The 24,621-nt window shown below is 32.7% G+C and overlaps 1 protein-coding gene across 2 annotated transcripts in view; it reads left to right on the top strand.

Moving 5' to 3' along the window:
* The window catches only part of SNX16 (sorting nexin 16), a 31,303-nt gene extending 11,367 nt beyond the window's left edge, over nt 1–19,936 (top strand). For both annotated transcript variants that reach the window (XM_079105668.1, XM_079105667.1), the window contains 5 exons: nt 3,089–3,237; nt 11,462–11,531; nt 16,307–16,443; nt 16,975–17,094; nt 17,892–19,936. In XM_079105668.1, coding sequence (XP_078961794.1) covers nt 3,089–3,237; nt 11,462–11,531; nt 16,307–16,443; nt 16,975–17,094; nt 17,892–17,988 — 573 coding nt within the window. In that variant the 3' untranslated portion in view covers nt 17,989–19,936. The remainder of the gene's footprint in view (nt 1–3,088; nt 3,238–11,461; nt 11,532–16,306; nt 16,444–16,974; nt 17,095–17,891) is intronic.
* Nucleotides 19,937–24,621: the final 4,685 nt, after the last annotated feature.

Raw genomic sequence — 24,621 nt, 5'->3', positions numbered from 1 at the left:
AGCTTTTCTGCTGAGGAAGTTAGAGGGCAATTCCCAAGTAGGTTCTGGAATGTTTATCCTTACCTGAATTGAGGTAGCCAGGCAGAGTTATAGAGTGGGCTGGTGATGAATTGGTTGCAGAAATATGGCCAAGAGAAGTGGTTTTTTCAGAACTCAGTATTTTTTACTTTAAATCATAGCAGCATGTCAAAGCTGAATATTTCTATATGTAAACTGAATGTTTTCAGTCCAGTCCACAGAGCAAAGTGAGAGAAGAAACAGAACCATCATCAGCTCATTATCAAGACAAGCCAAGTTTATATGAGTATCAGGGCCAGGCTTGGATATTCCCCACATGCAACTTCACATGAAAAAGTTCAGCTTGTGGGGTGGGCACACACCTGTAATCCCAGCAACTCAGAAGACTGAGGCTGGAGGATAGCACTTTGAGGCCAACATCAGCAATTTAATGAGACCCTAAATAACTTAGGGAGATCCTGTCTCAAAATAAAAAATAAAAAAAGCCTGGGTGGTAACCCTGGTTTCAATCCCCAGTACTAAAAAAGGAAAAAGAAAAAGTTCATTGATGGTTTTCAATGTGTCTTTCTTCTGAGTCACTTTTCTCTATCCCGAACTCTACCCTCCTGTGGTTTATAAATGGCATCCTAAGATTGCCTGTCAGTCTTTCTGGATATTTTTTCACTTTGCATCTTATTTCCTGTATCTCAAGTCTTCTTTTCTTGAATTACTCAATTTTGAAATAGTTCCCTTTTTTCCATTGATAATTTTTTAAGAAAAAAAAAAAAAAACGTATTTGGACATAGATGATATTTAAATTGCAATGCTTAAAATTAATAAAAAGACTTTTCATTTACTCCTCCTCACTTTTATTACTTTATTTTCATTGCAGATATATTAAATAACAAAGCTCCAAGGCCAAAAATATCTATTTGTATCTTTAAATCAAATCATAGTTTTTAGTTATCCATGTTATTTTCTGCCTTTTGCCTTGCTTATTATTTTTCACATATTTGTAGAAATGTAGAATGTTATATTTTACATTTTTACTTAACATTTTACCCTGTATAAGTTTTTTCCCTCTTAATAGACTTTTTTCATAACTGTAATATTTAGCTTTATATATAAAAATGTGAATGTATGTAGATTTATTTCATTCGTTTATTGAACATATATTGTTGACTATTTTTTTATACCAGGCATGATGGTGGAAATTGAGGGTCAGCTGTGAATAAGACAGCATAGTAATTGCAATGTAGTAAATGGTTCTTAATCTTTAATTGCACTTTGGACTCCCTGGGAAAGCTTTTTAAAATTATGATGCACAGGTCACACTCCAAAAAGTTAAATTTTGACCTATCAAAAGCCGAACACAGTCTTTCATATTTTTTAAAACTCTTTGAATGATTCTAGTGTGCAGGCAACATTTAGTAAGAGAACCCAAAATTAAATAAGTTTTATTTACATTGCAATAAATACAATTGAAAGACATATTAATGACTTGACAATGTGTGGCAGAATGTCTTTCCAAAAAATGGCCATAGCAGTGTCTTCAGTTCATATGCTCTTCCAGAATCTTCCCAAGACCTGTTAAGAGAGAGAATTATTTCCCTTCCACTTGAACTTGAATGAAACAATAGAGAACAGTGGAAATGATGCTGTGTGACTTTCGAGCCTGGATCATATGAAGTATATAGTTTCATCTTCACTTTCTCTCTTGGGTTGCTCCCCTCTGAAGCCCAGCCTTCATGCTGTGAAAATGTCCAGGACATCTGCCATTACTAAAGCTATTGACTAGCCCTAGCTAAGATTTTAACCAAAAACTGGTATCATACATGTGAATGAGTGAACTTTAGATAATTCCAGCTTCCAGCCTTCAAATGTTCTCCAGTTTATTGTAGAACAGAGATAAGTCAGCCTCACTGTACCTTGTATGAATTACCACCCCACCGATTCCATGAGATTAATAAATAATTGTTTTTTTACCACTGAGTTTTGAGATCATGTGCTATACAGTTATAGTAACTTGAACAGAATATATGAATAGATAACCTGATTTTGCAAGTCTTCCCTAAGAAAGTAAATGTTAAGCTAACTGCTTAGAAAAACAGATCATAAACCAAAATATAAAACTTAGAGCACTAAACTTTTAGAGAAAAAAAAAAAAAGAAAATCTTTGTAGCCTTGGAATGAGCAAAAATTTCTTAAGATTGAAAAGCATAAGCCATAAAAGTTAAAAGGGTGGAGAGTCAGGTTGTATATGGATATGGGTTTTTTTTTGTGGTAATAGAGATGCGACCTTGTACATGCTAGGCAAGTGCTGTACCCCTGAGCTACGTCTCCAACCCTAAAAGGAAAAAAATGAACAAATTAACATTAAAGTTTAAAACATCTGCCCTGTAGTAAGGCTATTAAAAATGAAGAGTCAGACCACACGTCTGAGGGAAAATATTTGTAATATATATCTGATGAAGACTTGTATGTGGACTATATCGAAAGAACTACTACCTCATGTACATGTATGACTGCATGACCAATGTGATCCTGCAATATGTATAATCAGAAAATGAGAGTACACTCTATTTATGTATGATCTATCAAAATGTATAAATGCATTCTGTCCTATACAACAATTAGAATAAATAAAATTAAAAAAAAAGAACTGGCACTTATGAAAAAGACAACCCAATATTTTAAAAGGGGGATGTGCTCAAAAGATTTTAATAGATAATTCATCCAGGAAGATATGTGAATATAAATAAGCAGATGAGAAGATATTCTATCTTGTTATCAGTAAATAAAGTCAAATAAAGAGATGTAATAAATACCACAATGAAATACTACTACACACCCACTGGAATGGCTGACATTAAACAGATAGACAATGCCAAGTTCCAGCAAGAATGTGAAGCAACTGGAACATCTTTGTACACAGGACTGTAGAAATCAAGAAGAAAAATAAGGCATAAAAAGTTAGCTGAATTTCATTATTTTAAGCTTACTTCATGAATAATTTCACATAGTGAACAGAATAGACTTCGTAGAATTGTTGTAATTGAACTAAACATTGTATTTTCTCTTTTTCTTTCAGCTAAAAGAGATGTTTCCTGGCTTTCGATTAGCACTTCCACCAAAACGCTGGTTTAAAGATAATTACAACACTGACTTTTTAGAAGACAGACAGTTAGGATTACAAGCGTTTCTTCAAAATTTAGTAGCTCACAAGGACATTGCTAACTGGTATGTAACAAATTGAAATAATAAAAGCATTCCAACGACTGACTTAAACTAAAGAATTAATATAGGACCATAGTTAAGCACATAATATAGAGAAGGAGTATAATTACTTGTCTTCTCTAATAAACTACTACATAGGATTTTCTTGCTTTCTTTCAACTAAGGATTTTATTTGGTATTTCATTTGTATTAAAGCTTTTGCAAAGTCAGTGAGGTAAAAAATTTAGTTTACTATCTACTCACAGCAAGTTACCCAACTGTCAACTTGATTTTAATATTCAGCATTTTTGTAATCATTGAACAAAATGGCTCACATGTTAGTCAAATTCTGAATATATTTGTAAGAAAATTGCTTAATGGTTATCTCATTTGGGGATTTTTATTATCAGATAAATTAGAACTATTTTGGAAAAAACGAGAATATTTATAATAGTGTATCATATATATCTGTAACTCTCTTAAAGATAAAACACTTTCTACCCTATTTGCTCAGTTTGTCTTTATGTATATTGCCTTGCGTCATATATAAGACACACACACTGTACATAAGCAACTTGCTTCCCAGTGTGTGCTGCCTAAGCTTAATGGCTCTTTTTCTCTCAATAAGAAATTAAAAACCAGATCCCTTCTCTCTACTCCAGATGTATACATGAAGCAATCTCCTTGACATCTCCCTCAGATGCTTGAGAACAAAATTTACCTCATACCTAAAACAAATTTAAAAGCAGTCTCCAGATTGTTTTCCCCATGTTTTCTGCATGATCTACCATGATCTACTCATATCCCTTCCTTTATGTTTTAGGTCCCACTCAAACATGTCTACTTTTCTCCATTGATGCCATTACCACCCTATCCAAGCAGGTATCTTTGCCTTAATTACTGTAGAAATCTTCCCACTGGTCTTTCTCACCCACTCTTATTTCTGTAGCTCATTAGGGGCTTAGAAATCTTTTATGATACAGTTTGATAAGTCATTTCTGGTCCCTACCTACCTGCCTGTCTTTCCAACCTCAGATTTTGTTATTCCTCCCCATTCCCCATTCTTTTTATCTCTGCTGTACTGATCATCTTTTTCTTTCTCCAAAAACACCTTGCTCCTTCAAATTTGCTATTCCCTGGAAAGTCAGTATTGCACACTACTATCCTACCCACCCCTGGCCTAAGTAACTCCAGTACATCCTTCAGATTTCAACACAAACTTGACTTCTTAAGATAACTGACCTTCCTGACTGACTCCTTGCCCATCACCACCAAAGACTAATTCATTTTATTTCACTGCCTATACCAGCTTGAGGGTCACCTCCTTAATCCTTGAGACACTCATTGTATAATGAGTTAATCAATTTCTCTTATATTTCTAGGATGTTACTAGCTATGTGCCACAGTCTTAAAAATTGAGAAAATAATCACTTAAGTCATTATCAGTAGGGTTTAATTCTCTCATGGAATACCAGTTGAAAGGTCGGTTGGTACTGGACTTTCAAACATTTAGTTTGTAATTACATCTGTGATTATTTGGTTGTGTTTCTTCTACCAGATTGTAAGATACATAGCATCAGGTCATGTGGCTATTTTATTCTCTAGTGTCCCACTTAGCATAGGACTAACACTGTCAACTCTCAATAAGTAGTCCTTCAGTGAGAAAACCATTGATTTTCACTATTTTACTATTCATTAGAAAAAAAGATTGAAACAAGTATGGCAAACTTAGTAGTTGTGATCATGATCTAGGTGTTGGGAACATAGGTATACCTATTTTTCTATATATTTTCTATATATTCTCAAAAAGGATAGTTTTAATGCAGATACACAATGCAGAAATAAAAGTCAGCAAACATTAAAATTATGGAGAAAGTCTTTGAAGAAGAAATATTTTATACTGTACCATAAGACTTTTATAAAGAAGTCAACACTATTTTATAAACATCAACATTTTATTAGTTTGACCACCTAGAGACTTGTGAGTTATTTTTAAAGACATTTTACTTTTATTAGTTTACTCGATTTAAATTGAACCTTTTAAATCACGTGAATTAAAAGTATTTGGATCCAAAAAAAAAAAAAAAGAAGTCCACACATCCTTACACATCCTTTCTCTTTTCTCTTCTCATTCAGTAAACCTTTATGTCTTTGTGCTGAAAATATGGTGGTGAATTGAAGTCTAACTTATCTGATGAACGACTGTACTTTAGTTTTACTAATCAAATTTTAAATGATATGAACCACATTAAGTAGCTCATTTTTTGATTTCTTGATTTTTTAAGTAGCAAAAATGTATCTTTCTTAAATATTCAGATGTACTTTTTTAATGAATAAGAATAGATTTCAATTATGTTAGGCATTGATAGGGACATAAAAGATCATGATGTTTGTAAAACTGTGTACCTCAGAACATTGGTAGTGGTCACACTCGATTCAGATAAGCATTTCAGGAGAAGAAAGGTTTCTTGACCAAATAAACTGGGTAAAGATTCCACTTAATAATCTTAGTGTATTAAAGATTCTAAGAAGTCTCATGTGAAAGAACTTTGTGGGTTTCCCATTTATTGGCTTGCCTATTTTTGTCATATATCATCTAACATTTAGGAAATCCAATAAGAAAACTTAAATTCAAAATATAATTCTTATGATCCTTATGCCTTGATTGTGGTAGATTATCCATTATCTTTCTTATAGATGATAGGTAGCATTTTTAAAAAATTTCTCAGTATAAGAGGTTTCTTACTAAAGTAATTAGCACTGAATAGAGGGAGGAGAGGAAGGATTATTCACCTGTATGTTAAGCATTTGCCCTGTAACATTCCCTGTATAAAATCAGAGAGGATATACTCACTGGTCTTAAAATTCATTTAGAGATATCAGGCTTCTGGTTCAAACAGAAAGGAGTTCATGAATTGTTGCTTTTTATGATATAGATTATAAAAATGGTAAACTCAGAGAAGGGAAAGATCAGTGCTATTTATAATAATTAAGCATTACCCATAGTAGGAGTAGGATTTGAGAGCCTAGAAGATTGAATTGAGATTATGAGTAGGAAGATAGATATTAGTCAGAAACAATCAACACATAGAACTAGGAATGACAGTGAGAGGTTAGGAGAAGGGCACTGTCAGCTCAAATAAAAAAGAGGAGGCATCATTTCAAGCTGTCCAATGTAAGCATGTTCTGCCTTTTAAAAAACTGAGTCCCTAGTTACCTGAAGTATTTGAAGAAGATAGATAACTGTCAGAGGTATTAGAGAATGATTAAATGGGGTTCATTTGCTTAGATGACAAGTTGCATCCATCCTAGTTAAAAAAAATTAATAATTCTGTATTTCATGAACAAGAAAACAACTACTTTATACATTTCACTCTGAACTATCTGCTCACAAGAAGTTTTATTGTTCGTGTCTCTGAATTGTTTTGGATGTAAATATCCCAGAGAAATTGAGTCAATCTTAGTATTTTTATGAAATGAAAGAAAAATTCAGTTATATAATGCCATCTCATAAGAACCAACACATTATTGTTAAGGTTGGTTGAATGATTTTTGCCAGAAAATGTTAGTTTGGTAGAATGTAAGTTATTGACAATAATTAGACTCTTACTAATTAAATTGGACCTCAGAGACCTTACACAAAACTCGGTTTTCTGGCCTTAGTAGCAAAATAATTTTAGGCTAATTGCTTAATTGATTTTAATTAGTGTCTTCATTTACAAAATAAGGTATCTAGAATAGATGTATGCTAAAAAATCTCCTTTCAACTCCAGATTTCTTATATCCTATTCATTTTGTTGTGCTTCCTTATGAATCCGTGTGCATCTTGAAATCAGAGCATCAGCAGCATTCAAATTCTAATCTTTAACTCTTAAGACTTTGATCTTTCACAGAAAAGTAGGAGTTTCTCTTGAAAACTAATCTATCTCCTGTTCGATAATTGTACTATAGTGCTTATACCTCTAGATACAGATTTGTTCTGATATTCTTAATAGTTTCATTCTAATAAGGTCATTATTTGGTGAATGCTTCTTCTGTGCTCTGCTGTTGATTTTGATATAGTCTGTGCAGTCCAGGAACTTGTCACCTACCTTTCAGTGGAACAGATTTCTTGGTGAACACAGAATAATAGTACTACGGCATAATCCTACGAAGGGGCTATGGTAATACATAGAAGAGGTAGAGAAAAGGAATTTAGTTAGCAAGGCTTTCATGAATAGTTATTAGATAAGCTGAATCATGAAGAGTAAGAATTACCAGGTAGATGTAGGAAGAATGGGCCAGGATGATAGCTTAAGTAACAGCATGGAAGCATGAACAGCACTACAACTATGAGGATGTATTCTTGCTGAAGTGTCAGATCAGAAAGTTGAACATGAATGTAGACAGGTGCTTTATGCCAACTTTAATAAGAGTTTGGCTTTGTTCCTTCTTACTAGAGGAGGCACAGATGGGCCTTTAAAATATTCTGGCTCTGAAGGGATACAAACTGATGGTTAGGGACACCAATTGCTAAAAGTATATAGGCAAGAGATATTCAGGTGATTAAGCCTCCATTGCCCAGCTTTCCCACCTACCACAGCATGAGCCCTTCAGCCATAAACCCACCTACCCATCTCCTACACTCTGACCCTCTCTGTTGCGGGTCTTGATCCCTCTGTCCTCAGGGTTGTACTTTATAGATTTTTGCTATTTTCTTTAAAGAGAACACTGAAGACAAATATTAATTGACGAAATGGTTTCTATCAGAAATTCTTCTGTAATGTTTTTATTCAATGACTTTTTGTGCCTATTTTGCTTTTGGCAGAATTGATATCTAGTATTTTTAGTACATTTTTTACTTAGTTCTTAATTGAGCTTCTAATGAATTGTAGGCCTTGGTTTTGGGGGCTTTCTTTTGAAATACAATCTTTGAGATTAAAAAAAAAAAAAAACATTAGGCTGTTACGCTCAAAAAGAATTTTGTGAAGTGTAAAGAAATACATACCCTATGAAGGAAGAAAAAGGAAAAAATAAAGGTTCAATGAATGGAGTTAATTTATTAGAAGCATAATTTGAATATACAGTGAAACTTTTTTAAAGAATGCTTTTTCAAAAGAATCAGAGTTGTAGTGTACATTTGCTCTAAAATAAAAACAATGCTGAAGGATACAACCTATGTTATCTTCAGGCAGTTTAAATTAACAGCTACTCTCAGCTTTATTTAAAAAAGTTTCCCCAGATACATTATCCAGGTAATAAGAGGAATTCAGTGATATAGACTCTCCCTTGCCTTTTAATTCAAGATTGTTGGATTTCCCCTTAGTCAGATAGGTTTCGCTACTATCATGGTGTTTTTATTGTCTATTCACTGTCGTAATCAAGTAGGAGCAAGGATAGGGGGCTATATTCAACATTTCTGTGAACAGCTTTAAAAAAAGTAAGCTTCTTTTCTTATAAAATTATTCCATTTAATCCATGGATCATTTAATATAGATGCTTTGGTGTTTCTATGTCATTAGAATTCATTTGACTTGTTTATAAATCATGTACTAATACTGTATAGAAAAATCACTGAGCAGACCCCATGGTACATGTAAACAACCAGTAGATATTTATTGAATCTAAATAAAGTTCCCTAGTCAGTGATTTCCAAGCAGCAGTGAGAGCTTCTTTCCTAAGAAAAAAAGAATGCATTGGAGTTTCTATCTTTTCTCACACTCTTACTTTCCTCAGAGAATTTTGTTTGTCCTAGTTTGAGGTTGTTAACTTCTGAGTCCTGTTGAAGCAGAAGAAATACAGTGAACCACTGAAAAAGTGGGCTGTAAATTAAAGTTGTAGTCAGTTTCAAATTTTGTTCTTATGCTTCAGAGTTAAAGAAAGTAGGGCATGGAATATAACCTTGGAACTGTATGGAAAAAAAAAACTCAAGGAATCCATTGAATTTCATTTAAGTAGAACTCTAATGAGCCAGAAATCATAAAAATGTTTAGGGGAGGAGAATGAAATAAAACAACCACTCCAAAAAAAGATTCCTCCAATAGGGATCACTATTAACATCACTGTTGATATTGGCCAAATTTCTGTATAAACAAGATGTGAAAAAAGATACATGTACAGCTTTACTCACTTTTCCTTTCCTAGTAGCAGAAGTCCAATAATTGGAGTGATTAGTGAACATAAAAACATTATTAAAATATGAGGAAATCTGAATGTAGACCTATATGAAAATGGCTCACATTGGATTGTCATACACTGAAAGTATTAAACAAGGCCCTCCCATATTATTATTGGTATTTTCCTTTCAATACTAAATGCTGTTCTATAAGAGTGTTTCATCCACACTTCTGTTCTCTCAAGCCCAAGATCAGTTAATTTCCTGTGGTTCATTTTTATCAAATAGTAGGCACTGTACTCCCATAAAATATTGGGCAGATGAAATTATAATATCTATACCAGAAGACTGTGGTAGTCCTATTTCTACTCTGTGCTCTTAAACTAGTTATAAGATTCTAAAAGCCTCAGTTAAAAAGGTATACAGACAAGTTGTATATGTTTAAGAGAAGAGATGTGTTAGGAGAAAGAATGCAAATGAATCAAAACATAAGATATAAGAATTTAAAAGTAGAAAAGGACACAATCAGAAGACAGATTTAAGATTCATCTCTATCATTTGCATTGTGTGACACTGGGCAAGTCAGTTTACCTCTATGAACTTTCATTTGTAGATTGGAAATACAGAGCCTATTCTAACCTCACATGATTGTTGAAAAATTAAAATAGGGCATGTGAAAGCCCTGTGTGTGCAAATACTGTGAAAACAGTACTGATTCTTGGAGATAGAATGCTAGAGGAAATGGGATAGCATTCTTGACATATGTTCAGTGTTACCATGTGAAAGAGGACTTAGGTGTACCCTGAATGCCCAACCACCTGCACCCCCGCCCCCAAAAGAAGCAGAACTAAAAATAGAAGCTACAAGGAAAAACACTTCAGTTGTAAAGGAAATATTTGTCTGCATTATTCACATGTGGGATGGTTTATGTAAAAACCAAAGAGGTTGAGTATCCCTTATCTCTGGCAATATTTTCGTATACTCTTGGCTGAACCTGTCAAGGACAAAAACATTGAATGATTGAACTAGATCACATTTAAGATCTCTTCCATCTCTATTCTGTTATTTTGAGTATTCAAAATCCTTTCTGTTTCCCTGAATGTGTATCCTTTTTTACAGAGTTATTAAGATTTTGTAATCCAAAATATGCTTTTCTGAATGCTATATCACCAGCAACTTCTTTGTTCTCTCTTTGGGATTTTCTGGATCATTTTTCTTAACACTCCCTTTCTGTATTAGTTCATACTGGTTTTTCTTTTGGAAAGATTTCACTAAAAATCTCATTCATCTCTCTCTGAGCATCCCATCATCATCAACCTATCTGGACAATCTGAACCCAAAAATCCCATCCTCTTTTCAGCATAGGTTTTCATCTCCATTTATGTGGTCCATCAAGCAATCATATTCTTATCTTTTATAAATGAAATAGTAAAGACTGCACATTTATGTTTTGACATGCAGATAAAGTTGTCTATTAGTCTAAAATTACTTGGTAGAAGGGGGAGCTATTTTTGTTATAAAGAAATTTGGTGAAAAATAAAAAGAAAAAAACCTTTTGGTTATCTGCCTTCTATTTCTGGTGAGTGCAAAGTATAAACAATAACATTGTTTCAAAACTTTTGGTAATTCAGAAATTGGATGTTAAGAATTTTTTATCAAACTAAAGGAAAAATAAGTAAATTAATGTTATAAACACCATAAGGACAATCTTTAAGTTGTTTTAAAGTAAATGTTTTTTAGTTATTTAGAAGCATCCATCAAAGGAAAAGCAAGTGAAGTGTAAATTAGAAACTATATTTATTCATAACTGGATAATGACCTTGTTATGCTAGTTGAGACTAATTAATAATCACTACTTATATTGGTCTCCTGTACCATTATTCTAGTTATATTTTATATTCCTATAGTTTAGCAGTAAAGTTGTGATTTTTATTTATAAGAGCTTAGAAAATAGCTTCAGATCTTTGTATCCTTCATAATTTGTTATGTGTATTTTGTTACTTATATTAAGACACATGACCAACTTGCTTATTTTGGTATATCAGCAAAACCTACTTGATTAGAATACTATATAGCTTCAAAGTAACTTCTGCTTCTTGCTGTCTCTTGTGAACTTATTTATACCCTCAGCTAATTTTTTTTACCTTTGAAAAGCCTTGCAGTGAGAGAATTTCTTTGTCTGGATGATCCACCAGGTCCATTTGATAGCCTAGAAGAAAGCAGGGTAAGTGCTGTATTATATATCACATGGAAGAGGAACAAATAATACAGTACAATACATTGTTTCTTGAGGGATTCATAAGCAGCAAAATATTATCATTTCAGACCATGAGAGGTTTTCACAGAAGCTCTTTTTTAGTCAAAAGTTTATTTTTGAAATACATGGACCTAGTTCAGTGAAAAAATAAAAATTCCTAAGCATCATAGAGTCAGTGAAGATCTAAAATAGATCCTGTCTTTGTTTTAACTATTTCAAAAACAGTGATTTGGGAATTTGGTTTTACTACATTTAATGTAATTATTTCCTTATTGAGGTTTTTTTTCTTAATTCACATATCCAAGTAAAGAATCTAAAGCTAAAATCAAATAAAAATTTATCTTCAGAAGTTCAAGTAATTGTCTCCTTATCATTTCAGTTTATGCTTGATGCTACTCAAATTACATTAATTGACGTGTTAAAGTGGCCTATTTCTTTAAGCAGTAGGCTAGATTCACGAAACAGATTGGGTAATAATAGATTAGCTAGCATTTTATGTAAGTTTTTTCCCCAAATGTTTAATGGTATTTAAATGGAACAGATTTAATTGATAAGTTAGCAGTGTTATTCAGTTACACTGAGACAGTTGTGTTTTAGCATGAATGCTGTAACTTTTAAAAAGCAACTTCATTGAAGTAAAATCTTTATCCAAAAACTTCATCCATATGCTATTTGTTATTCCTTTTAAAAATTAATAATTTTTAAAAATTAATAATTTTTTTGTAAATTCATAGAGCTGTGCCGCCATCACCATAACCTGGTTTTAGAATATTCCTATCACCTCAAACAAAAATTCCTACAAGCTCTTTTGCAATCAGCCCAAGACTCTTTCAGTCTCTCCAAAGTTATATTTCCTGGATATTTCATATCTACAGAATCATATAGTATGTGTGTATGTGAATGTGTGTGTGTAATTAACATACAGTTAATATGATCTTTTGCATTTGGCTATCATTCATTATATTTTATTATGAATGGTTTTTCATTGTATTCATTACCATACTTTGTTTATCCACTTACTAGTTGAGGGATACTTATGTTTCCTGTTTTGTGCTACTATGACTAATGCTATGAGCAGTTTCATAGAGTCCTTTGTGTGGAAATGGTTTTGTTAACTTTGAGTTGATCCCTGGTAGGGAATTGTTTGGTCATATGTCAATTTTATATTTAACTTTTTAAAGAAACTAAAAGACTGTTTTCTAAAGTTGCTGTACTATGTGGCATTCCCACTAGTAATACAGGAAAGTTTTGTGCCCTCAAACATTGACACCATCTTTCTTCATTTTTGAATGAGAATTTTGCCGATAGGTCCTCCTCCAGTACTTTGTGTCATTCCACCCCCATCAGGCTTCCTTTGTTCTGATGAAAAGTTCACCTTTAATTATATTGTTTCCATGTTCTTAATGAAGTATTTTGCCCTTTCTGCTTTCAGTATCTTATCAGTAATTTGACTGATGTTTCAAGGTGTGACACTCTTTGTATTTATGTCACTTTGGCTTCATTGAGCCTCTTGGGAGGTTAGTGCTCTACAACAGACTTGGGAATTTGTTAGCCATTATTTCTTCAAGTATTTTTTCAGTCCATTTTTTCCTTCTGCTTATGACATGGTACACTTCATGTCATACCTGTGTACCTGAGGTGCCATTCATTTATTTTCTTCTCTCTTCTCAAGATTAGTTAATTTCTATTGATGTACAAGTTTGTGAATTCATTTTTCTGTCATGTCAAATCTGCTCTTGAGCCCCTACTGTTAGTTTTTCATTCTAGTTACTAGATATTTCAACTCCAGAATTTCCATTGGCTTATTTTGTGTTATTCTCTTTATTGAGATTCTCTATTTATTAAGTAATAAATACCTTTAATTCTATTGTTTTTAGTTCATTTGAGATATGTAATAGCCACTTTACAAACTTTAAGCATATACCCAATGCTTAAAGTTATTTAAATACCTTCTATGGACTGCTTGCATTCTGTTGAATATGTCTAGTTTTACCTTGTTTATTTATTTTCATGTCACATAATTTTTTCTTGAATACCAAACATTTTAGGTAATATATGTTAACAACTCTTGATTCTAATTTCTTCCCCCTAGAGTGTTTATTATTGTTCTTATTTTGTTGGTTTGTTTACTGACTTGCCTGAATTAAATCCATCATATTTGTCTCCCCAGAAATATGTGGTCACTTTTGTCCCAGCTCATATTGTACTTTAATCTAGAATTTGTTTGGAAAGTCAGATTTCTAAGTTAAGTGTGCATTCGGCTAAAGAAGATTATTGTTTATCATTCCTTCTCTAGCTCACAGATTTGTTTATTTGCATTGTAAATTTAAAGAAATTCTGTGCTCTTTTCCTTCAAAATAAAATATTCAGTGACCTTAATGAGATATATATCTCCTTGATCTGCAAATTTCCTTAAGCAACCTCTACTTTTAAGAAAAATTTCAAAATGGTTTATTAATCCACATCCCTTAGAGTGGGATTATTGAGCTTATTTGAAGAATAAGGAATCCTTAGTCCAGTAAACCTTATCTCTAACCTACTTTTCCTACTCTCTGTTGAAGGCCATCACTTCTATCTGCTTGTGTACCTGCACTGAAATAGGAGAGTAAGGATAAGGACCTAAATTTATTCTACCTTCCTTTAGAAAAATTCAAATCTATTATTTGTATGAAAATAATTATGAACAAAATGAAGTCTTAGTATACTAACATTAATGAATAGCTTACAATTAGAAATGAATTATAAAAAATTGTTTTAAAGAAACATGTGAATACAAATAATTAAATCTAAAATCATTAAAGCTTTTCTTTTCTCAGATTCCAATTTACAATTATGCTAAAGGTTGAGAACTGAATTTTCTTGTTCCTAATTTTGAGAAATTCAGAAAGGTAAATAAAGAATGCAGTCTGAATTATGAAAAGTAATGCAATCAATTTTTAGGATCATTTGCTAGGAGATTTTTCCAGTTCTGAGGTAATTCCCAAATTTATTATATTAGTTTACACTTCTACCCATAATATATTTTCCTCTTGCTCCATGTCTTCATTGATACTGAATATTGTCAGCATTTTATTTCTTGATTACTAGCTGGCTTATAAAACTTTTGTGTCTAGTAGCTCTTTGGAACTTCTATGAATTTTCTGTTCCCATCCTTTGTCATATTTTCTGTGATTTTTTTTGTTCCCTAAACCCAGGTTATAAAGATATTCTCCTTAATTTTTTTTTTCTACTAGATTTAAACTTCTGCTTTTCACACTTGAAAAACCTAAGTCCTTTAATTGACTTAGCTTTTTACGAATGGATGACCATATGTTATTTATGGAAATGTTCCTCCTTCCTTCACTAGTTAAAAATTCTTCCTCAATCATAAATCACTCATTGTGACTATTTTTAGTCAGTCTCAATAGCCTCTTTTCTTACTATGAGACTGTTAATTACTATAACTTCATAAATAATCTTGGTATCTAGCAGAGCAAGAGTTTTCTTATTTTTTGAAATTGGCTGTTTACTCTTCCATGTGACTTTGAGAATCAACTGGTAAGGTCCTTAAAAATTCATGTTAGCATTTTGTTTGGAATTACAATATACTTATTGGTTAATTTTGAAAAATTTTTATAGTATTAAATCTTTCTATCAATAGATCTTTGCTTACTTAAGTCTTTTAAAGTCCTTCAATAAAGGTTTAATTTTTTCTTAACCTTCTGAGAAAAGTCACAGGATTTATTCTTAGCATTTTGTTGATATCATAATTGGTGTTTTATTATAATCTAAATTATTACTGTTACATTATTGATTTTGTATATTAATTTCATATGACACATCCTTGCTGAAATATTTTTTTAGTTTATAGATCCTTTAGGATTTTCTGTATAATCATAATCACCTCAATATTAACAGTTACATTTTTATATTTTGTAGTACTTAATAGCTTTCATTTCATTTTCCTGTATTATTGTATTAACCCAGATCCTTGGAGTTAAATTGAAGTTATTATCATTTTCCTCCCTTCTTAATTTTAAAGGAAATGATCCTGCATTTCCCCATTAGCATATGGTGTTTACTGTAAGCCATTGGTGGTTGTAAATTGTTTGTTTATTGTCTTTGTTTTTATGTTAAGAAAGTTATTTTCTATTTCTCCTTTGAAGTTATAGGATGTGTGTGTGTGTGTGTGTGTGTGTGTGTGTGTGTGTGTGTGTGTTTAATGCTTTTGCTTGCATCCATAAAAATGGGATAAGATGACCTGTGTAAACAAAGATCTGTTGATAGGAAGATTCAATTCTATGAAGACAACACTTTCCAAAACTAAGAAATGTGTTTTAATTCCAAACAAAAGTCCTATAGAATTTTTTAAAGAACTTACCAATGAACTGAATTATTGACAATTGATTCAGTTATCAATTTTGATAATTTGTATGTTTTTAGAAATTCATAATTTCATGGATGTTTGCTTAAGGCTGTTCTTCATATTCTAACATGATTTTAAAAATCTGTTAATTTATTGGTAATTGTGTACCCACTTTCAGTCTCACTGGCTTACCACTGCAGTAATTCTCAACAAAAGGGATTTATAGTTAGAGACTAAGAGAGCCAAGATAATAGAGACCTAAGAAGATGAGTATAGAGAGTCAACCACTTGGGTTATATACTTATGATTTTGATCTGTTTCCTGGGCTATTCAGTAATGTACTTAAGAAAATTACTGCATAGTAAGTAATTTTATTCTCTTTCTGCGTTTTTTTAAGGCTTTCTGTGAAACTTTAGAAGAGACTAATTACCATTTACAGAGGGAACTACTTGAAAAACAAAAAGAGGTGGAATCCTTGAAGAAACTGCTCAGTGAGAAGCAACTTCACATAGATGCTTTAGAGAGTAGAATCAGGTGTGTTGTGATAATTGCCTTTGTAATCTAATTCTACTCCTGATACTCTGGGCTACCTGCCCTGTATATTTTAATAAGATCTCAGAAGTTTCTGATTCTTAAAGTCACAGAATGTCGGCCTCCTTTGTAAATTGGAAAAATCATCTTTTGATTTAAATTAGAAGGCTAAACATATGTGGAATGGGGAACATCAGGAAAATCAACCTCTAGCTTTTCAACAAAGACAAACATTATTTGTTGTAACCTAAGGGGTATCTTTGTTTCTGGGCATATATGCCAACATTTCACATATGAAAGCCTTCTTGGGCTATATACTTATTTACCTTCTCATCAGCATATATCAAATTGAGGCTGAAAATTCTTTTAACTACTAATCTCTCCGTTGATTCTCATATGAGGTAAGCAATTTATTAACCAAGTGACTGCATTAGACACAACAACTGGAGACTACTAAAGCTACATATATTCACAGTAATAAACATATACCAATTTTATTAATATAAAATAACTTTTTGCTCTAACATACTTTAGAACATTATCTTTAGAAGCTGAAGAATCACTGTATGTATCAGCAGTAGAAGGCGGACAAATCCTAAGAGTGGAGTCTTGTGGAGTTGAGGTTGATCAAGATGTTGTGGATGAAGAATCTAGGTATATATTTTATTTATTATAGCCTAATCATTTAAATAATTAGAGGGAAATTGTTCTAATACTCTGTAGTGCATTCTTTAAACATTCAGTGTTAGTGTGTCCTGCCTCTGCTGAGCAAGCAAAGACCATAGGTGTTCAGGTTCTTCCTAAAATTGTCTTTGGCATCAGCCTGTGTTTTTTCTCATTGTTTAATTCGAAGCTATGCCTGAATTTCTGGGCTCTGACAGAGTTAGTTTTGTAAATCTTTTCATTCAAAAAATAGAATACTATAATAGCCACTGCCCTTCTGCCTTAATAGAATGATGAAAAGATAATGTATTTGAAAGTACATAGAATTTTTTATTGCATATATATCCAAGGTAATTGTCAATACTCTAGTGTAATTGTTTAACTATAATTATGAAAACAAATTTTGTATTCTGGTAACAACAGAGTAGATTTTTATTGGTAAATGGTAGTTTGGAGAGCTGAATTTAAAATATATTTGTTTATTTTATTTTATTTATATTTCCAAAAGTGTTACCTGACAACAACTTAAATATACTAATTTATGTATTTTGTAATGGAATATTTTATTACTTTTACATTGAATGTCTAGCCTTTCCACTAGGTAAACAATGTTTAAAGATAATAAAGAGAAATAAGGGTTGGGAAATGTGGCTTAGTGGTAGAGTTCCTTCCTAGCATGCATGAGGGCCTAGTTTTGATCCCCAGCACTGCAAAAAAAAACAAAAAAAGAGTTTTTAATAAAGTAAAATAGCAATCCCTTCATTGATATATTTCTCTTTTTTTTACAGAGCTGATAATAAGCCACATTTAAGTTTTTGTGAACCTGAAAATGCTATCTCAGAGATAGAAGTAGCAGAATTGGCATATAATGCTGAAGAAGACTAATACAAAACACAAGCAGCTCTCCATTTCAACGTTTCAGCAAATTTAGAATAGAGTGGCAAATACTGTTAAAAAAGAAAAAAAAAAAGGACCATGAAACATTGACGAAAAGAGCAAGAATGTATATGTATAAAGTTTACATATAAGTTTTTTTAAGTTATTGGGATAGGAAATATATTCACTGCTGCTTTTAATTGTCTTTGATCCAGCTTTGTATTTAATACACTGAAAAAAATCTAGTTAGAATTCTGTTATCAAGGTCTACATTCTTAAATATTGTGCATAAATTATAATGATGTTTTGCTTGTATAATGCTACAGGTATGTGTGTGTGTGTGTGTGTGTGTGTTTGTGATCACCAATTACATTAGTTAAATGGAAATTAATTGCATGCTACTATCTGGGTGATGTATATTTCCTTGTATCTCTGAAATGACATACTTTCATTAATGGCTTAAATCAGTGAACATCACAGTAAAGGTAAAGATGAATTGAGTTGAAATGTTGACATGTTTGCCATCTCTAAATAAAAATTTCTTATTTGAAATATTAATACATTTAAAAGAAGAAAATGACTTTCTAATACCAAAGGAAAATTTTTGAAGAGTTGTAATCATATAGCTAAAGTGACAAAATAGCCTTGATTTTAAAAGCGGATTCATTGATATCAAGATTTTATAAGTGTCCCAGTTTATTAATATGTTATACTAGTATATTTACCACATCATCATCTTAAATCTCTACCAGTAGGTTCAGTGAGTTTTCCTCTTTTAGAACCCTTCCTCTCTTTTCTAATCAAGGTATATTCTTTTGAAAATATATTATAGATTCTAAATTGGGAGTTATACAAAAAAAAGAAAGCAGAAAACCATAGACACTGCATATTTCCTAACTGGCTTGACCTGTGGCATTGTGGTTTTATTTCTGTGTCTGTGAAGATGTTGTTATGCTGTATTATGCTGATTTTCTTTTTAATGTATTTAACCAAGTGATGCACTTTATGAAAATTAAACTCTTTTGTGCCAAGTTTAATTGGTGAATTTCTTTAGTAAGTGGAGTTAGCAGAAAGAATTATGTAGTGCCTTCACTATTTCACTTTTATAAGTCTCCTAGGTTTTGTGAGTCAGTTTTATGAAAAATGTTTATGCTTGTTTCAGCTTTGTGTACAGTTATTGAAAATGCCTTGTTTCATTGTTATAGTATGAAGTTAGTCACTTATTTTCTGTCTACTGGTTTGCATGTTGCTCTCAGTATACATTGTAATCATGGTAGCATTTTGAAATCTTCATTTGGTATGTGGAATGTCATAAGCTTTCTAAAATCAGAGAGACATTTACTAGGAAGTAGAATAAGTCTTCATTTGTTTCTCTTTCCTAAGTTTATCAGTATCTTAATGTACATACTAAGATGTAGTTGTTCAAAATTCTCCTGACATAAATCAACATATCCTGTGGCTGTTTATCTTTTTCTTAAAAGGAGACTACTTTTTACCAACATATCTAAAATTTTAAGTCTTTCCAAAATGCACAGGTATGCTAAGCTCAGAATATTTTCCACGAAGTATATTAGAAATGTTTATTATCCTTAGAGACAGAAATGAATATAATAAATGAATCTGCTTATTCATTTTAAAATTATTATTCTAGACTTTACAGAAAGCTTAAAAAGAGAAATCATTTATATGAATTCATAACCATTTTCAGCCTAATAAAACAAGATGATCGTTGCCAAGTTTCAGATATTACAGTGCAACACATCTTAAAGGGAACCATATACTTTGAAATTCGGACTTTTCAGAACTTCGTATTTAAAGTTCTAGTTGGGTAAAGACTAACTGTGTTGACTAGGTAAACCACTACTACTTAGATTTAGATTTACTTTTTTACTTTTATAATTCATTTTATTCCCAGTATTATTATATTTGTTTAATAAATTATTTTTTCATTACAACAGTAGCTGTTTTCAGATGTTGAATACCATTTTCCCCTTCCACTTTATGTGTCCTCCCTATTCCCTATAATTACTGTAAATTGATTGATGTTTAAGGGCTGCTGCATTTCACAGGTGTGGAATGAGTCTGATTTTCCTTTTGAACTTATACTTCATATCACTGATATCTTTGAAAAATCTTTGTGAATAGGTGCAGTGCTCTTCATATGTAACCATTATTAATAAAAAAGCTAAATGTAACTAAATTGAAGATACTTTTGCAGTCTCGAAACTTACACTGTTAAGAATTAAGTTCACATAATAGTATTGTAACCATAAAACTTCAAATTTTAAAATGTATTTCACCTTTTCACTACACTGAACGTAGCCACTTAATGCACCTTGAGAAAACCGTGTTCCTCAATACATCTGTATATAATCTAGTTCAGCTGTCTGCAGCATTAGACGGGAAAAGTGGCCTTAGATCTAAAAATCATTTGTCTGGTTTTGCAATGTATTTTATTACTTTTAGGAAGAGGAATTCTTGTTGCCCAACTGGTAAAAAAATGAATTTCAGTTTATCTCTGAAGATCTTCAGAGAGCTACATATTTGGTCCACATTTTAGCTCTTCATAGAAATACCTTTATTGCATTGGACTTTGTTTTGATGCTGTTGACTTCTAAACAGAAATGATCATCAAAACTTGATATTTTTAATGCATGTTTTTATTTTGTTTTTTGTGTTTGGGTTTTTTTTTAATTTTAATTTTGATTTATTGTCTTTCCAGGGTCTCAGAATTAATATTTGAAAAAATATTTGATAATAATGAACTCTTCAAATTAAAGCAAGCAGGGCTGAGGTTGTGGTTCAGTGGTAGAGCACTTGCCTTGCAAGTATAAGGCACTGGGTTTGAGTCTCAGCACTGCATATAAATAAATTAATAAAATTAAGGTCCACCGACAACAAAAAAAAATATTTTTAATCAAAGCAAGATTTATACAATGAAATATTATCCAGTCATCAAAAAAAAATGAAGTACTGATAAATGCAACAATATGGACAAAGCTCAGAAACATTATAAGTGAAATGGACTAAATACAAAGACTACATGTGGTATGATTTATTCTGGAGTTTGATGGTTCCAGGTTGGTATCATGGTTCTTTGATACTATCAGGCTCCAGGTCTTTTTTCTTTCCACTCAGCCATCCTCAGCTGTTGCTTCATGATCTCAATTTGACTGCTTCACTGTCAGCATTGTATTCCTCTTCCAGGAAGAAAGCAAGAATAAAGAGCAGAAAGCACATGATAGTTAATGCTGACCTCTTTTAGAGAGTTTTATTAAAGTGTCCACTGAGGAACTTTGAATTTCATCTCCTTGGCCTGAATGCTGAGACCTGGTCACCACTGGAAAAAAGTTTTTTCTTTATCCCTCACGTTAGTTTGCTAGTGTTGTCATAACAAAGAACAAAAACTGGGTGGCTTAAATGAAAAATTATTTTCTCATGGTTCTAGAGGCTAGAAATTCAAGATCAAGGTGTGGACAGCATGGTTTCTTACAAGGCCTCTCTCCTTGACTTGAAGATACCATTTTCTCTCTGTCTTCACATGGCATTTCCTCTCTGTTCTAATCTCTTCTTTGAAGGACACCAGTCATACTGGATTAGGGCCCACCCTAGTGACTTTCCTCCTGCATTTTCAACCATGAATCTACTTTCTGTCTCTGGAATTTACCTGTTCTGAACATTTCACGTAAATGAAGTGCATGTTTTTAAGGCTGACAGCTATGATATCACAGTCTACCCTTTATGAGGAGGACTCAGGAACAATTCTCTTAGGTCTCATAAGTTGTGAAACCTATACTTCTAAACAGTTGATTTGTCTTTATCTTAAAGATGCTATTATTCACACCACTGTAATCTCAGAGACCCAGGAGGCTAAGGCAGGAGGATCACAAGTTTGAAGCTAGTCTCAGCAATTTAGAGAGACCCTATCTCAAAAAGGTCTGGGGGTGAGCTTAGTGGTAAAATGCCCCTAGTTTCAATCACCAGTACCGACAAAAAAAGACTTTTACTCTGTTCCTTTTTTTTTGCCTTTTGAACAGCTCTAAGCCAAGTTGTAGTTCGCCTGCAGCTACTACGTAGGTAGGATTTTATGGGTTATACTTTTGTAATAGTAGTTGTAGCTTTATTTTATTTTCTCTTAATTCCAGTTATTTTCCTTATTTAAGTTATTCCACTAGAGCCCATGTATTTTTGTCCTGATAAAGATTTGAATGACATATTGGACAACACTTAGGTGACAACTAGCCACAGCCAGTAACCTAAGTTACCACCACCAGTGAGTGATGCAGTAATTGCAAAAAGCTAAACTGTTCTCTTAAAAAAAAAAAAAAAAAAAAAAAAAAAACCAGGCAGATCAAAGAATACAGAGTTCAAATTTAGAAATGCTGGCAAGTAATGAGCTGTAGGTAGGTCCTTGACCAGAGCATAATATGAATAAGTTCATGACCATAGTTTTAACCAGTCTCAAATATACCTCACCACTTTATCATGTTTGTCATTTGCAGGAAAAATCACAGAACAACAAAGAACAATACAACCAGTAAATGACAGGTAGTTCTTTGTTGTAATTGCTACTGGTGAGAATAAGTATAAACCTTCGATACCTAATGTAATGTTTGCAACCTAGCTAATTGTAATCAGAGGTAATAGCAATAGTCAAATCACAACTAGAGGCCTTTGCTAAAGTATGAAATGTGAGCTCCTCCATTGGATTATTAAGCCTGAAATTCTGGAGGACTTTCTCCAGAATTAGTTCAGCTGCTAGTCCAAACGTCTGTTTTCTTTAGGCAACAGACACTGTTCAGTGGCTAACACAACAGATAATGTGTTTGTAGTTCTGCTTTGCCACCACCAAGACAGGAATCAGAAAGCAATGTTATTTTCTCAACTTCTCTTACAGATAGATTTGAGCCTGTGTTACCGTTATGGTCGATGAGACAAATGGGAGTCTGCTAGTTGCTTCCAGGAAGTCTTCCTATAAGAGGGCAGGCATACTGTGGATATAACCTCATCCCTTCCTTGTCATTTTGACCTCAGATGATGGTCAGAGGACATGTGACAAACAGGAGCGAAAAGAATCACGGAGACTCAGACTACTAGTTAAATCACCCTAAGTTATGGGTTTGTTATTAACTACATCAAGATAAAAACCATCTTAAATTTGGGCTGTAGATTGTGAACTTAAGGGAGAAAAAAATTGTACAAAACAGCTTTTTTATCTATAATGATACTGGACATTTTGTTAGCAAAAAAAAAAAGTGAAAAAAAATATTTTCATGAAAGCTAAAAAGGGAGGGAATATCTATTTGACATACCAAAGCTCCCTTACTTCTGAGACTTCTTCTGCAAACAATATATGTCGGAGACAAAGTGTGTAATTTTTTATATTTACCTATACTAGTCTGCTTGGGCTGCCATAATAAAATGCCACAGACAGGGTGGCTTAAACAACAGAAATTTTCTCATAGACCTAAAGTCCAGAAGTCCCAAGATCAAGGCACTGACAAGATAAGTTTCATTCCAAGGTCTTTTCTTAGGTTATAAGCAGCCACCTTCTCACTACGTGTTCAAGTGATGTCTTATTTGTTTTGTGCGAGCTTCAAGTGAGCATTCTGGTATGTCTTTTTATAAAACCAATTCACTCAGATCAAGCTCTCATCCTTAATGACCTCATTTAACCTTAATCCCTTCAAGATACCATCTCCAAATAGAGCCACACTAAAGCTTCAACAAATGAATTGATGTGGGGCGGGGTAGAGTGTGGTCCATAAACTTTAGTAGGGATGTAACATCATTAAATGTTTACAAAGATATTTCTCAGTTCAAAAGATTACATTGCTTATTTATTTGTTCATTCGACAAACATTGAGCCTTCATTATTTGTTGGTACTGAGTTATAAAAATAAAAGAAACACATGATCTCTTTAAGGAGTTCAGAGTGATACTGTATTTTATGCTGGCAGATCGATTAAAAAACGGGGCATCCACCTGGGATAGTATCTTATATTTTGTTAGCAAAAGGAAAAGGAGAAAATTTGTTTCTCTTTTAAGCTAACGGGAAATGTCTGTTAAATACATCAAGGTTTCCTTGACTTCTAAAACTCTTTTCAGGGATAAAGTTGTTCCTCACTGTGGCAAAAGTGGTAATAGGGGGATGCATAGTGAATTACAGGGATGTGAGAACCAGAAATGACCAAGATTAACAAAAAGTCACTTTACCTGTTCCTTAAAGGTGGAACAGAGGGGAATACCAAGTAGAAGTGAACTGCAGCCTGTGCAAGTGACACATGTTATTGTTAGTCCACTGTTGCATCAATTCTAGCTCCAGACAGAGCAGCTGCTCTCTTACCTGATGTTGACAAGTCTGAGAGGAACATAACCTAATTTACATAAATATATATTCACTTGCCAATTTTTTAATCAAGGTCTGAGGCCTTTCTTTGATAACAGTTTCACTACTGAGTTTCCGACTCTCGTGTACCCCGATGCATTCTCAGGTTCCAGCTTTGGTGTCTGTAGAATGAAGGCTGGAGACACACATGAAAGAATCTATGACAGAATGCCTATTTTTCCTTTTATCAATCTTGTAATGGTGTTCTGGCCTATCCTTTTACCAAGTCTTTCCAAATCAGCTGACCTAGTTTT

Source organism: Sciurus vulgaris, assembly GCF_902686455.1.
Source record: "Sciurus vulgaris genome assembly, chromosome: 1".
Lineage (NCBI taxonomy): Eukaryota > Metazoa > Chordata > Mammalia > Rodentia > Sciuridae > Sciurus > Sciurus vulgaris.
Note: the sequence above shows the minus strand (reverse complement) of the source record. Positions and strands in the feature narration are given on the sequence as shown.